The 14,543-nt window shown below is 48.8% G+C and overlaps 1 protein-coding gene across 2 annotated transcripts in view; it reads right to left on the bottom strand.

The window, feature by feature from the left end:
• PFKP (phosphofructokinase, platelet) overlaps positions 1-14,543 on the bottom strand; it is a 70,234-nt gene that overhangs the window by 19,655 nt on the left and 36,036 nt on the right. For both annotated transcript variants that reach the window (XM_066384117.1, XM_066384118.1), the window contains 10 exons: positions 12,370-12,559; positions 11,279-11,444; positions 10,553-10,597; positions 10,236-10,344; positions 7,658-7,753; positions 5,305-5,397; positions 4,180-4,305; positions 2,195-2,259; positions 1,541-1,610; positions 1,181-1,327 (listed from right to left, as the gene is read on the bottom strand). In XM_066384117.1, the coding sequence (XP_066240214.1) occupies positions 1,181-1,327; positions 1,541-1,610; positions 2,195-2,259; positions 4,180-4,305; positions 5,305-5,397; positions 7,658-7,753; positions 10,236-10,344; positions 10,553-10,597; positions 11,279-11,444; positions 12,370-12,559 (1,107 nt within the window). The remainder of the gene's footprint in view (positions 1-1,180; positions 1,328-1,540; positions 1,611-2,194; positions 2,260-4,179; positions 4,306-5,304; positions 5,398-7,657; positions 7,754-10,235; positions 10,345-10,552; positions 10,598-11,278; positions 11,445-12,369; positions 12,560-14,543) is intronic.

The raw sequence follows: 14,543 nt of genomic DNA, 5'->3' as shown, positions 1-14,543 counted from the left end.
GCACTGCCCTCTGTCTTCCTGGGACAGCGTCTCAATGTCCCTGTGGGCTACTCACTCAGCCCTTCAACCTTGAGTCTGAGATCACCACCCAGTAACATCTGTCTTTAGTATCTTAGTGTAGACCCCCCTTCCTAATACGCTCTCTACAGTTAATCTATTTTTTATTTTAAAATAATTTTTAAGACTTTATTTATTCATTTTAGAGAGGAGAGGAAAGAGAGAGAGAAGGGGGGACGAGCAGGAAGCATCAACTCCCATATGTGCCTTGACCAGGCAAGCCCAGGGTTTTAAACCAGTGACCTCAGCATTCCAGGTCGACGCTTTAACCACTGCACCATCACAGGTCAGGCCTCAGTCTAATTTTATTTACCCTCATCTCCCTCCCTAAGATGAAAACTCCATGGAGGAAGTAGCTATGTCTGCTTTCTTCACTAATTTAATTCTGTAGCGTGAGAACTCAGTGAATAGCTGCTGAGTAACTAGGCGAACTACCAGGACATTGCAGCCTGTGGTGCTTACAATCCTGCATCATCCAACCACAGTCAAGTTAAGGTCTCTGTGTCCAGTTTTCTTGTAAGGAAAATGGGGATAATATCTCAGATTTTTTTTTTTTGGTATTTTTCTGAAGTTGGAAACGGGGAGGCAGTCAGACAGACTCCCGCATGCACCCAACCGGGATCCACCCGGCATGCCCACCAGGGGGCGATGCTCTGCCCATCTGGGGTGTCGCTCTGTTGCAACCAGAGCCATTCTAGCGCCTGAGGCAGAGGCCACAGAGCCATCCTCAGCACCCGGCCCAACTTTGCTCCAATGGAGCCTTGGCTGCGGGAGAGGAAGATAGAGACAGAGAGGAAGGAGACGGGGAGGGGTGGAGAAGCAGATGGGCACTTCTCCTGTGTGCCCTGGAATCAAACCCAGGACTCCCGCATGTCAGGCCAGCGCTCTACCACTGAGCAAACTGGCCAGGGCTAATATCTCAGATTTATTGGAAGACTTAAACTGGTTAATTCATGTCAATCCCTCAGAAGTAGTGACAACCTTCCTTAGCATGGGACCCTAAAGCAAAAATTGTTCTTAACAAGCAGTCATGTTCCTGAAGCAGTCATGTTCCTGACAGAGCCCGTGGTTCCCCATTTCCCCACAACATTTTCATACAAAACATCCCTTCACCAGGACCCACCTGGCCTTTGGCAAAGCCCTCGAAGCCATCATAGACGGCAAACATCTTGTGTCCCTCTGAGATGCCACACCGCACCGCCGAGCGCACGGCTGCATTCATCCCGGCAGCTGGCGCACCCACGTTGATTACAGCCACGTTGCAGCCACTCTGCAAGACAGGGGTATGTGTGGCACCTGTCACAGGTGTATCACCATGCCATGCACACCCGGGAGGTGGCCCTGCCCACCACCAGGTGCCAGAAGTGCATGGCCAAGTGCAGGCAGGCTGTGGCATGGTCTGGGGCAAGAAGGTGGCTGGGGAAGAGGGTCAGTGGGAGCATCAGGTCACCTCTGGGCGCCGACATGCAGCATCGCCACCCACCTTTGGGATCTGGGAGTCTGGCTTCTTGATGGCAAGTTGCTTGTAGGTGTTGAGGTTTCCCTCAAAGCTCCTAGGAGAAAATGACGCTGTAGGACCAAATTTAGAATGTATATGGCACAGGAGGGAGTTCACAGGAAGGCTGAGCACAGAGAACAATGGTGTCAGCAGCAGACGGTCTGCAATTACTGCTGTGTCCCGCAAGGGCAGGGACCCTAACATTGCCCCATGTCCTGACTTCCCTCACGGGGATACAAGTATGTAGGACACACAGGATGTGATTGAGCTAAGGGACAAAGGCATCCAGGACCTCTCAGGTTCCTTTGCCAACACGCTAGCCATTTGTCACTTCCTGTCTCATTATAGTCTCCTGATTGCCCTACCCAAAATAAACAAAGGTATGAACCATTCCCCTTGACTAGTCATTCAGGCCCTCAACCTGCAGAAACAGTGCCTGCCTGTCGTCTTTGTGCTGACTTCTCACAGTGAGACGGAACAAGCACAACCTCGCAGGGCCCTCTGAACGGACAACCTCGCAGGGCCCTCTGAACGGACAACCTCACAGGGCCCTCTGAATGGACAACCTCGCCGGGTCCTCTGAAGAGCTAGGCCGACGAGCACATGTGTCCTTATCAGAGACTCCTTCAGAATAGTCACCTTCCCCGGAGCTGCACAGCATCCTTGAACCTCCTCTCCTCCATCGCCTTTTGGACATCCTGAGTCTTTAAAGAGATGGCAGGAGGAAGAAAGCAGGGTCAGGAGTCAGCGCCACCTCATGCCCAGCTTGGTGCCCCCCCCCCGTCCCCCTCATATCATGACCTTGCAGGTTGGCAGCCTGGGGCCAGCAGTCCACACTGGACTGCAGCCAGCCTGTCACCACCTGGCTATGAGGGAGACACTGGGACCACTGGCTCAGGCCACTTCATAGAAAAGGATGAGGTGGCCCTGTTGGCCACGCTGGGGCAGCAGGTCCTGAGATCTTAGGGAGTTTGCTCAACAAAAGCAGAACCAGAAAGAAATGTATACAGAAGGACCTCCCACCTTGGGAGCCAGGGGACCCAGATGGGGTCTTGGCAGGCAGAGAGGAGAGGCTTGAAGAAAATGTGCCCAACTGGGACCTGACCTCGGCCCCTTCAGCCTGAGGATCTCAGGCAAGTTATTCAGTTTCCCCATCCGAACAATAAGAACACTCCCTACCGCTAGTGTCACCTGTGCTTATAAAACACTCCAAACTCTTAGGAAAAACACATGGCAAACAGCAGGTATCAATGAAGGGCCCACGGTGGCGTTTGTGAGCCATCAGCTGACTTGCCACACTGTATGGTCATTTGGAGGACAAGCCAGGTTGTTCCTACATATTTGCCTCTGAAGGAACAGACACTAGACATAAGAAATAGGCTCAAAACAGACTACTGCACATAGTTCAACATCTGGACTCTCGTAAGCCTGTCACCTCACTCTCTCACAGGCATATATACAAACACACACATATGCACACATATGCACACACATACAGGCACACACACTTAGACAAAAAAGCACATACAAAGTGAACTGAGGAATGGAATAGAGGCAGAGGTGGGGTCACAGGGAGCAGAGGGACAGCTGTCAGAGAGAACGGGGATGAGGGGATGGGATCAGAGAAGGTGACAGAATTAGTGAAATTATATATACATAACACAGAGATACAGATAACAGGACAGCAAATCCCAGTGGGAAGGGGGGAGGGAGTTGGAGGGAGGGGGCCAAGGGGGGTATAATGGGGAACACGGAGTTGGAGGCTGATGGTATAATATTCAGCAGGATACTTGAATCCATGTAAACACAATAAATTAAAATTAATAAAAAAATTTTTAAAAAGCACAAACATTTGGGCACATGCACACAGACACACATGCAAACACATGCAGACACATATACACTTACACAAAAACACACACAGATACACACCACATGCACATAGGCTTAATTCTCTCCCAAAGACTTTGGAAGTGATGTGTCTAAGGTCACCTCCCGAAAGCCCCATGACTTAATTACTTAATCACTTCTCTGTATATGTTATAAATGCATGTACTCCAGAGCCACTGGAAAAGACGACAAGAGGACGATAGTCATGAACAGACTTTGAGAAATAAAAGATGAACAATTTGTAATGCGCTCACTGCCCCCCCCCCCCCCGGGCACTAAGCAGGTAAATTATAACTCGGGCCTGAAGGAGGCGGGTACGTGTCAGAATGTCATCTGAATTAGCCAGGCCAGTGTCACATCACAGACTGGAACATCCCTGGGGACAGGATGGAAGGAATGGCTACAATTTGAGAGGCCAAGGATGTCTTGTGCAGCCCACCCCACAGATTCCTTGCAGCACTTTTCCTGCATTTCATCTTCAATCTTTGATAGAAACCCTCATGGATCCTCCCGCACAGTTCCTCCTGACAGTATAGTCTACCCTAAAAATGAGTACCATATAACGCACAGAATTGAGAAAGGGAGCCAGCCCAGGCCATACAGATATGCTGCCATGCCCACAGTGCAGCTCCCCATGACCTGATTAAGGTCATTTAACTCCCTGTGTGGCTTGTCAGCGACAGGGGCCACAAGTGCCTGCTGGTGCCTCCCCCGCCACACCTGGCCCCACTCACCATCTGTACGCACTCCATCAGGGGCAGGCGCACGGCCTGGTTCCCGCTCAACGACACCACACAGGCCGGGGTCTCTGGCGTGGCCTGCAGAAGGGCCACGACAGCCTCCACCCCCATGCGGCTGGCCTGGGAATGACATTCACGGGGGTCAGACACGGCCCTCCAGCCGCCCAAGGCAGCGCTCTCTCCAGAGAACCCCTCAGTACCCCCAGGCCGATGCATCTATGGCCCCTGTACCCTGCTGTTCAGACAGCCCCACTGTGTCCTAAACACATCCATCCTTAACTTCCCTGTTTTCTGTAAATGATTCCCAATTAGATACCAAAGTCCATCCTGCTTAACCTATGCAATTCCAACAAAGAGATTTAGTCTCCACTAAGAACTGTCTAGGACAGTGGTAGTCAACCTGGTCCCTACCGCCCCCTAGTGGGCATCCCAGCTTTCATGGTGGGCGGTAGCGGAGCAACCAAAGTATAAATAAAAAGATAGATTTAACTATAGTAAGTTATTTTATAAAGATTTATTCTGCCAAACTTAGCAAAAATCTGACATAAAGTACTTGGTAAGTAATTATTATTATTATTTGCTGTAACTTGGCTTTATCAATTTTATAAAGTAAAGTTACTTCCCTACTTTATAAATCACCATTACTATGGAACTGGTGGGCAGTTAGAAAATTTTACTACTAACAGAGATACAAAAGTGGGCGGTAGGTATAAAAAGGTTGACTACCCTGCTCTAGGAGGTCAGAGGAGGGGAGCGGGGTGCAGGGAGGGGCTCTGGTGTGATGAGCAGTGAAGACTAACAACCCGGGATCTGGACTCTGGGCTCTGCTGCCCCTGGAGCTGTCTCTAAAAATCTGCGTGTGAATCTTCAACATTCTGAGTTCCACCCTAGAGTCCTCATTATCCTCAACTGTCCATGTGGGGTGGGGTCTCCGAGCACCTGGGTGACTGGGGGCCTGGAAATCATTCTAGTCTGAGTCTCCCAGTGACAGCAAAAGCCAGAGCATCTTGGAGACGGGTCACCCCATACTGCAGGAAGATGCTTTTGCCAGACTGCGCTAATGAACCAGAAGTGCGCCTTTCCTTGTGTATTTGCCAGACAGTGTACATACTCACTTACCAAAATCCTGTCAAAGGCTGACGGCGTTCCACCTCTCTGTACGTGTCCAAGTATGGTCACTCGCGTGTCATATCCTAGCTGGGAAACCACCAGCTGCAGGAAATATCTCCATCAGGGGACACAGAGCATGTGCAGGCATATCAGCGCCCACTAGGGGGCAGGGGTGGAGCTGAGAAACAGTTTTCTACTCTTCAGCTCGACATAGGAAATGTTCTAATTCCTAAATCATGGTTCTTGAAAGAATGCTTAGTTTAATGGCTAGCTGAAAAATTTTAAATAAAGATTTTATTATCAAGTAGAATTTTCATTTCTCCTACTTCGCAAAATGAACATAACATGATTTTTAAAAGTTTCTATAGCTCATGTCAAAAGCATAATTCTTTATTTAAAAAAGTAAACAATCCCTGAATTACCCTGTATTTGAATAGCACAGCATTTGACAAGCACAGCACGGTAAGTCAAGGTGTCTCCTCAGGCCAGGAACCCCATGAGCACAGCTGGGTGGCCAGGACAGGCCACATACCTGTTGGACCTCATTCATTTCTTTATAAAAATAATGGAGTTGGGCTTTGTCAACATCATGGTCCTTCTTGCTCTTATAATAGTCCATGGTTCAATCTCGACTTTGGTTAAATGGGAAAGCAAACTCTTTGCTCTGACTTTAGAGAGTATTTGTGATACAGTGGGTAGTTAGACAGGCAGGAGCAGAGTAGGAGCCAGGGACCAGGAACAGATGGTCACCAGGGCAGAAAGCCCTGGGTGTCTATCAGTGGACAACTGTAGGTGAGACCCGGCCCCCAGGGTAACCTTTCCTCCTCTAGGGTATTGCTGGTTATGTGGTCTGACCCCCTGAACTTTCATAGTGCTGGTCATGTGCTAGAGGCCCTTAGAGGAGGAACAGGGGCCCGAAGGAAAACCTCATATGACTTCCTTACAAGCCTTTGCACAACCATTTTCTTCAGCATTAAGCCCTCAGGACAATGATCTGTATCAGATTATCTTAGGAACAAAGCCTTGGGTTTGTTGACCACAGAGACAGAGTTGGTCAAACTGGAAATAACATCTAGGCCTCTGTTGTGTTTCAGCTCCAGGCCCAGAAAAGCAGCAAGGTCAGGCAGGTGACACCATGGCTGATATGAGGACCAGCTGCTATGAATAATGACCCCTTGCTCTGGTACTGACCTATCAGTGAACACCAGGTGATGAATATTCTATTGAGATCCTGCCTTGAGACCTCCAAATAGAAGCTCTTCAGACAAAGCACTCAACGTGTACATGCTTTCTCTCTCGAGCATGCCTGTGGCTTTCCCCAGAGTTCTCTTTCTCTCCTTTTCTCCCTTTCTCTCCTTCTTTCTCTCTGGAGCACACACCAAAGAGCCTTACCCCCTCTTCTTCTCCCAAGTGTGTTTTCTTTGCCTTTCCGTCTCCTTCTTTTGCTTCTGTAACTTGTTTCCTGTGTCCCTACAGCCCAGCCAGCTCACTTCTACCTCTGTGACTTTCTATATAATATTTTGGTTTTTGAGTCTTGAGTATTTGAGTCTTGGCTCTAAGTTCTTTCTTAGCCAAAATTCAAGGACTGAGGTCTAACATCTGGTGTCATTTGCCGTTAATACTTGTAAATATCAGCTGATATCTTTCACAGCTACCTCTCACTATTTTAAGATTTAGGTGCACAGCCGGTATCAGAATAAAGAAGGCAAAACAGAGAAACCAACTCATAAACCCAAGTTAATAACAACCTTTCCCTGAAGGGCAGCTTCAACCAGAGCCTGTCTATCTGTTATTTGTCTCCCTGGTGTGTATGGAATGTGCTAAGTTGCCTCCATAACTCGGAAGCCCAGCCCATCCCATCACAGGCCTGACAAGCTAGTACCTGCGGCCAAACCCTGCAGCAATAGGACTGCAGGATCAGTCCCTCTGCAGGTGGGAATGGGCGTGACTCACGTCCAACAGGAGGCTTTCTTTGTAAGAACATGCTCAGCTGATGCTCCCGGAATAAGCAGACAGGGCTCACAGCCGGGGGCTGACCCTCCTAACAGGGCAGCTGGTGTCCAGAGCTGGACCTTCCATCCCCACCTTTCTCCATTTCCTCCTATCCGTTGGGGAGCTCTGGCCCCTTGGGGACATTCCCAAGAGTAACATGAGTGACAATGGCTCTCCAGAAGCTGGGAATTGCATGATTCTCCTGGCACTGAAGTTCTGAGTCATTACAAAAATATTTTACTATCAGTAAGAACAAAAAAATGTCTTCAGAATAATAACGCAATGTGCCAAAACCACCCCCGCCAGTCATGTGACCATCTCCCGTTCCCAGGCTGGTACGGAGGGGAGGTGGCAAGCTGGACACACTCACCTCCTTGATTTGTTCTGAGGTAATAGGTTTATTTTGGGTATCGACTGCTCCTTCAGCCACAATGATGATATTCAGCCTTTTCTTCCGGGCTCGGTTCTAAGGAAACAGAATATGAAAATTCTCTAATGCCACAACTGAACTGGCCTCTTGCCAGGTAGAAACCATCACCTAATTCCACAAGCACTATTTACTAAGGACACAGGGAGAAGGTGAAGGGTTTCTAGGTGAGCAGGTGCAGCAGGGTGGGCCTCGCAATCTGGTGACGTCACCCCAGCTGTCGGCCCTTGGCAGGCCCGTGTTGGGAGGCTATGCTGGTTGACCTTTGCCTGGAGCACCAGACATCAGTGCACTCCCAGGTGCACCAGCCAGTCTCCACTGCAAACCAGACTTCTCTCCTCTGGAAGCCAGACTTCCAACCACCTCTCAGAAACCCTGCCCCAACCCAGGAATTTTCAGCCATTGATATCAGATGGACTGATAAGGCCTCAGGCTCAAGAAGGAGGCAGGAGGACACAGGAGAGAAAGTAGAGGAACTCCGAGCCCAGCTGGGCCAGGAGCCAGTCCTCACAGGCTTAGGGCAGTCATGCAAGGGTGCCCTGCAGTCACTCTCCACGAGTCTGTCCTCTATAAAGTCCCCCAGTCAAGACTCTCCAGGAGGATGTGTGAGCTAAGTGCGGTGGGAGGCCCTGAGTGGGCAGCGCTGGAGCGGCCCCTCCCAGGAACCCAGAGGATGTCACCCAAAGTAGACTGTTCTCACAGGCTGCTCATCCCACAACTGAGGTCACGAATACATATACCATCCAGAAAGGTATTTAGGAAAATCCTCCCAGTGTTACATCAACAATCAATAAAAATGAACTACAGATAAAATCATATCAAGTGTTTTCACACACAGGTGAATTTAAACCATCGGTCCTCACTCTGCTAGCACTCCAGGGGCCAACATGTTCTCACTCATGTCCTGGCTGACAGCGTAGCTGATAAATTCTGGAATCCAGAGGGTGTACAGACAAGACCACACAGTTATAGAAGTAATGGACAAACCTAGAATCTGTTCCTAAAACCCAGTGATGCCTCAGCCCTGCAGCCTTAGGACTGACTTCTGACCAACCGCGTGCACACCTCCTGACAGGGACGGTGGGTTTACATGCCTCCGAGGGCTGCCATCAGACCTTGGCCTGTGATGGTGTCACAGTCACAGGCCAGCAACTGTCAGGGAAGAGGACAGCTGACAGACAGGCAAAGCCCTCTGGACACAGTGGAACAGACTCGTGGAGAATGTCCTATCTATACACAAAGTCCTGTACGATGTAATGAAGCAGATGCTGCCAGCGGCACACAGAAGTACCCATCTAGAAGCAGTGCACCCTCAGCTCATGCACCGTGCCGTGTAGCTCCCTGCACCAGCTGGGTGCTGGAGTATGCTGCCACGTGCCCAGGTCAGACCGAGAAACAATGAACTCCTTTATCACCTCTGTGCTAGTGTGCGCACTTCAGACATTCCCTGGAATCGCTGGTCTGCTTCTAGCTAAGAGCTCTAACCTCAGACAGGGACCTGGCTCTTCCAAGCAAAGGTGCAGTTTAGCTAATGGGTTCTTTCTTTTCCTTATTTTATCTTTTAAATTTTTTCACTGATTTGAGAGAGAGGAAGGGAGGCGGTAAGGGAGAGAGAGAGCGTCAGCTCACTGTTCCACTTAACTGTTCCATTTAGTTGTGCACTCATGGATTGCTTCTTGTACATGCCCTGACACTTCCCTGCACAGGGCTTTAGGTCAGCAAGACTGACTTAGTACTTTGCTTGAATTCCCATCTTCGAGTCTGTTACTATGAAGGTGATGGCAATGTCTTACTGCATGTGTCCTTGCTGGGGGCAGTGCTCATGTGTCTGCTGTGTAATTAGCCTATGCCACAGGCTCATATTCTTCACCTGTAGACAGCTGATAGAAGGTTACAGAAATCAAGCAGGCCCAGGGACCCCCTTCCCCGCAGTGGGGTTTCTGTCCTGGTAGTTGTTACTTTCAGTGAGACCTCACACGTCTTAGTGGGAAATCTGCCTTACACATATAATCCACAGTGTGAAACACAACCATGCCACAAACTACAGACAGCAGGGAAAACCTGCCTCAAAGTAATTCACCCCCTGATGCCAAGCCCAGCGCAGTGGGGACACAGCTCAGAGAGCCATCGTAACATGCATTGGTGTTGCAGGAAATTCAGATTAGAGTCAGAAGACAAGTCTGCTCATACCGTTATGTGGAGGTAAAATAGGAGACAGATTTTTTCCCTGATGCTGATTTCTTTCAATAGCGTGATCTCACAATACCTCCTCCATGTAAAACTAACAGGTGCTGCTGTTTCTCTTTCACCTCACTCCTTGCAGCACTGGGAAGCAGCCCTCCTATGTGAACAGCCAATATATGCAGGTCCTATGCACCCAGCTTAAATTCACTTTAGAATCCAACAGTTTCCAACTATCTAACACTCTGTCCAAATTAAAAACCCTAAAGGCGCTCCCAGGCCTGGCCGGTGCAGGGCACGCAGGACGGCGGGCAGCGGAGGGAAGCAGAGAGCCAGTTACCTCTGTCAGCTTGATGCACATGGTCTCCTGCCAGCCTTTTTCAGGAGGAGATTCTGGAAGGAACACCCAGTCCGCCCCACAGGCCAAGGCGCTCACCAGGGCGAGGTACCTTTGTGGAAACAGCAAAGATCTGGTTAGGCTGCCGCCGGGCACCCAGAGCTCAGGAACGACCCTGGGCACACAGAATGCCGAGCCTGCATGGGAGCCACTGCCCCCACCCCCGTGAACCCCACCCTGAGCACTAGCACTGGGGTGCAGGGCTCTCCAGGGGCCATGTGAGGGTCCTCTCCACCTGAGTCATGTCTGCACACACGTACCCGCAGTGTCTGCCCATAACCTCAAGAACGAAGGTCCTCTGGTGGCTGGAAAAAGAGACAAAGGAAATGCCCACTTAACACCGCTGGGAAGAGCATGGGACACAGAGACCAGTCCTGTCGTAGCCACGTCAGACAGAAAGCTGCACCACAATTATGGCAGGTGCCCAGGCTTCCAAAAAAAGGACCAATTTTCTACAGACCAATTTTCTACAGAAGCAAACACTATTGCAAGAGCATTTCTAACTTTTAAGAGAAAGTTAGATGTAACTGCATGTAGCTCAGCAGTGAGCGCCTGCGCCAGCTCCACATCGCACAGCTCCGCCCACACTGGGGAGGCCGCAGGTCAGCGGTGCCGCGGTGGGGGTGGGGGTATGCTTCCCATGTCTCATACCACTGTGGCTCATTCACACACACGTTTACTTCCTGCTAGTCCTGCAGGAGAACTCTGACAGGACTTTAGAAAGCGATGACTTTTGTCTTCTAAATTCTCTCCAATGAACACATTTTTGTTCTATAATGGAGGTGGGGTAAGGGAGTCATTTCATAAAACTGAAACTAAACAGTGGACCTGAGAACAACTGTCTTGCACCATTCCTTATACTCAAGTGACAGAAGTTACACCAGAACACCCTCTCTGGAACCTTCCAGAACGAGCACTAGCATCTATGCTGCAGCGCACTGGGTGCCCCATGCCGCCTGCCTGCCCACCAGTTCCTCCCCGTCTACCTCTGGGCCGTCGTCATGATGGCATCAACGACTTCGATGATGCGGTGCAAAGCCGAGTCAGTGCCGATGGTCATGTCTGTCCCGCAGAAGTCGTTGTCGATGGAGCCCACCATCCCCACGACATTGAGGTACACGTGCTTCTTCACTTCCTCCTCCAGGATCTTGCCTGCGTGGGACACAGCCACAGTCGCCCTCACTGGGGCCAGCCCGTGGGTCCCACGGGCACAGGAGGGGGAGACAGGATGGCCGTGGGAACAGAAACCCACAACTCCGAACGCGTTTACTCGAAACTCTCCACAACCTATTACTCTACACTCACGGAAATAAGTGCCAGACAACGAGGGAGGTGATGACAGAACAGGGGCTATCATGGACAAGAGCTTGGCACTGGAGAAACCAAAGAGGAAGGCTCTGTACCCTGTAATCAGTGGGTAAAATACGACCTCTGTCTGGTAATGGCTGGGAAGAATACTGTGGCTCTTACTAAGGAAATATCACAATCACAGAATTAAGTACTTCTTAATATTATATAACCACCATATTGATTTCTTAGAGGCCCTATGAGGGGCTCGTCAGTTTGTAGTGTCTACTTAGCACTCTCAGGAAGCCGATGGAGTGAGTAGATCTGCCTAAACCAAATCAGGATGGTTTAGGTCAAGGTTTGGGGGCAGCTCATGCAGGGACTCGCAGCTATTCCTCTTCTGTGTCACTACCCAGCCTCTGTCAGAATAGAGTACCGTTGACAAAAGGTGCTGGGAGGCCCCTGATGTTGGCATCTGATGGCCACTCGCAAGTCTATACCTTTCATGAAGTGGCTGTTAGTTCCAGCAATAGGACTCCTCTGGACATATTTTACATTAAATTGCAATTGTGTAACAACAGTTTTACCATAGTACAGTGAAATAAATATTATTGTTATTGATATTACTTGAGGTCCAATTAAGTCCTGAGGTGGTGACTGTAAGATCTGACACCACAGATACCTCTGCAACAGACAGGCAGAGCAGTTGAGGCTGAAGCTCTGTGCAGGAAAGAAAAGATGGAGGAGGAGAACAGACACCCGAGAGCAACGCAGCGTGTCCGGAACGCACCCGTCTGGGCCAGCTCCTCCAGCAGCCCGTTCCACTCCTCCCGGAAGATGTTGGCGCCGGTGAGACTTCCGTCCCCACCAATCACACACAGGTTGGTGATGCCCCGCTGCACCAGGTTGTGAGCGGCCTTCAAGCGGCCTTCCCGGGTACGGAAGGCTTTGCACCGGGCACTGCCAATAATGGTCCCTCCCTGAAAAAAGAAATGAAATCCCACTTATCTGTCTCCTGAAAACTGGGCAAAATGCTGGAAAGATTGACACAATTGAGTGCTGATGTAAACACAGGACTTTCCAAAGTTAGATTTCCCTCTGTTTAATCTCTTGAATCTGCCTACTGTGAAAGTTTGCAGTTTTCCCATTTTTGGCTTCATCCTGGAATTCAATGGAGAGAGACACTGGCTTCATGCCCACGGGAAGCCAAGTAGGGGAGGGAAACAGGGACCAATGCCAGCCGTCAGCTTAACGTGCAGAGAAGAGCACCAGGTGATGACGGCCACCCCGGAGGCCGGGCAGCATGGGCCGCAGGTCCCCGCGCTCCCAGAGCCTGAGACAGGCCCAGCACTGCCACCAGCCTGAGTCAGAAAAGCGCCACGCCCAGTGGCCCCAGGCAACAAGGCTCTCCTCCTGTCACTCAGAGCTCACCATATATGCAGGCAAAGTAAGAACCTGTGAACCAAAGAGGTTTATTTTTCAACTACATCTCCCCAACCTCAAGCCTTTTTTAAAGGCCAAATCTTAAAAACACTTAAGTTGGATCATCCCAACTTCCAGAGAGATAAGTCATGATCTTCCTTACTTAATGCTTCAGAAATAAATTAGAATTCCAAACTAGAAAAATGCAAGGTTTCCCTATATACGTCAGGGATGCACTTATAGAACTGGAATTTCCATGCAGTCCTTCAAATGCACGCTCACTTCACAGAGTTCACTTGTCAACAGTGATCCTCTGTTAATAACAGTCAGTGTGACAGAGGTGACGCTATGACTTGGTACAACACAGGTGAGCCTGGGTGGCAGGTGCAGGGCACAGAGCTAAGGTAAGCTGTTTTTCTGGACTTTGATTAGACCAAGAGCAACTAGTGGGTCAGATGATTTATAAGAACAGGAAGTTAAGTCCAAAGCCCATAAACTGTGAGGAGATAATATGGCCAGGGACTCAGGCACGAAATCAGGATTGACTAAGATGCAGAGAAGCAGACAGCAGGTGCATACACAACACAACCACACTTTATCTCCTGTCTTCTGCATAATTACAATAGCAGAAAGAAAATGCTCTTTGTACACAGTGTGCTGTCTGAAAATCAGACAATTCTGTTCTGATTTTTTTGCAACTATTACTCTACTTAAGTATTGATAGGTGTCAAACTTCTCTTCACTCTCTTTCCAGGTAAAAAACATTTAAGGTCTAGGTGCAGACTAACTTATCTGTGACGAGTATTAAAATGTACACCTTGCTATATACACCCTCACCCCCATTACTAAGATACAATTGACATAAACATTGTGTCAACTTAAGGTGCACATATGATGCGTTGATAAGTGCTATATTGTAAAATGATTACCACAGTAAGATTAGTTTGCATCTGTCAAATTGCATAATTACCTTTCTTTTTTGTGGTGATAACTTTTAAATTTTAGTCTCTTAGCAACTTTCAAGTATATAATACAGCATTGTTAACATTTTTAAGGCATGTGACATGATGACTAACATATGTATACACTGTGAAATAATTACCACAATCTGATAAATTAACACATCCACCACCTTGCACAATTACCTTTTGTGTGTGTGCTGTGAGAACACTTAAGATCTGTTCCCTTAACAAATTGAAGTATACAATACAGTATTAGCTATAGCCACCATGCTGTAAATGAGATCCCAGAATGTTCTCATAACTGAAAGTTTGGACCCTTGAGCCATCATCTGCCCATCTCCCGTCCCTGACAAACACCAATTTAGTCTTTGCTTCTATGAGTTTAGTATTTTAGATCCCAAATGTAAGTAAGATGAGACAGTATTTGCCCTTCTCTGTCTTAATTATTTAACTCAATGTCCTCAAGATCCATCCATATTGTCCCATCCTTCTTTTTTATGGCTAAATAATATTCCACTTATTTTCCCATAATTTTTTCATCCACTCATTCACTGCAATAGCATCTTCACAGGGACTGAAC

Source organism: Saccopteryx leptura, chromosome 5 (genome assembly GCF_036850995.1).
Source record: "Saccopteryx leptura isolate mSacLep1 chromosome 5, mSacLep1_pri_phased_curated, whole genome shotgun sequence".
In the NCBI taxonomy this organism is placed as follows: Eukaryota; Metazoa; Chordata; class Mammalia; order Chiroptera; family Emballonuridae; genus Saccopteryx; species Saccopteryx leptura.
The sequence above is the reverse complement of the archived record's forward strand: the minus strand, read 5'-3'. Positions and strand labels throughout refer to the sequence as shown.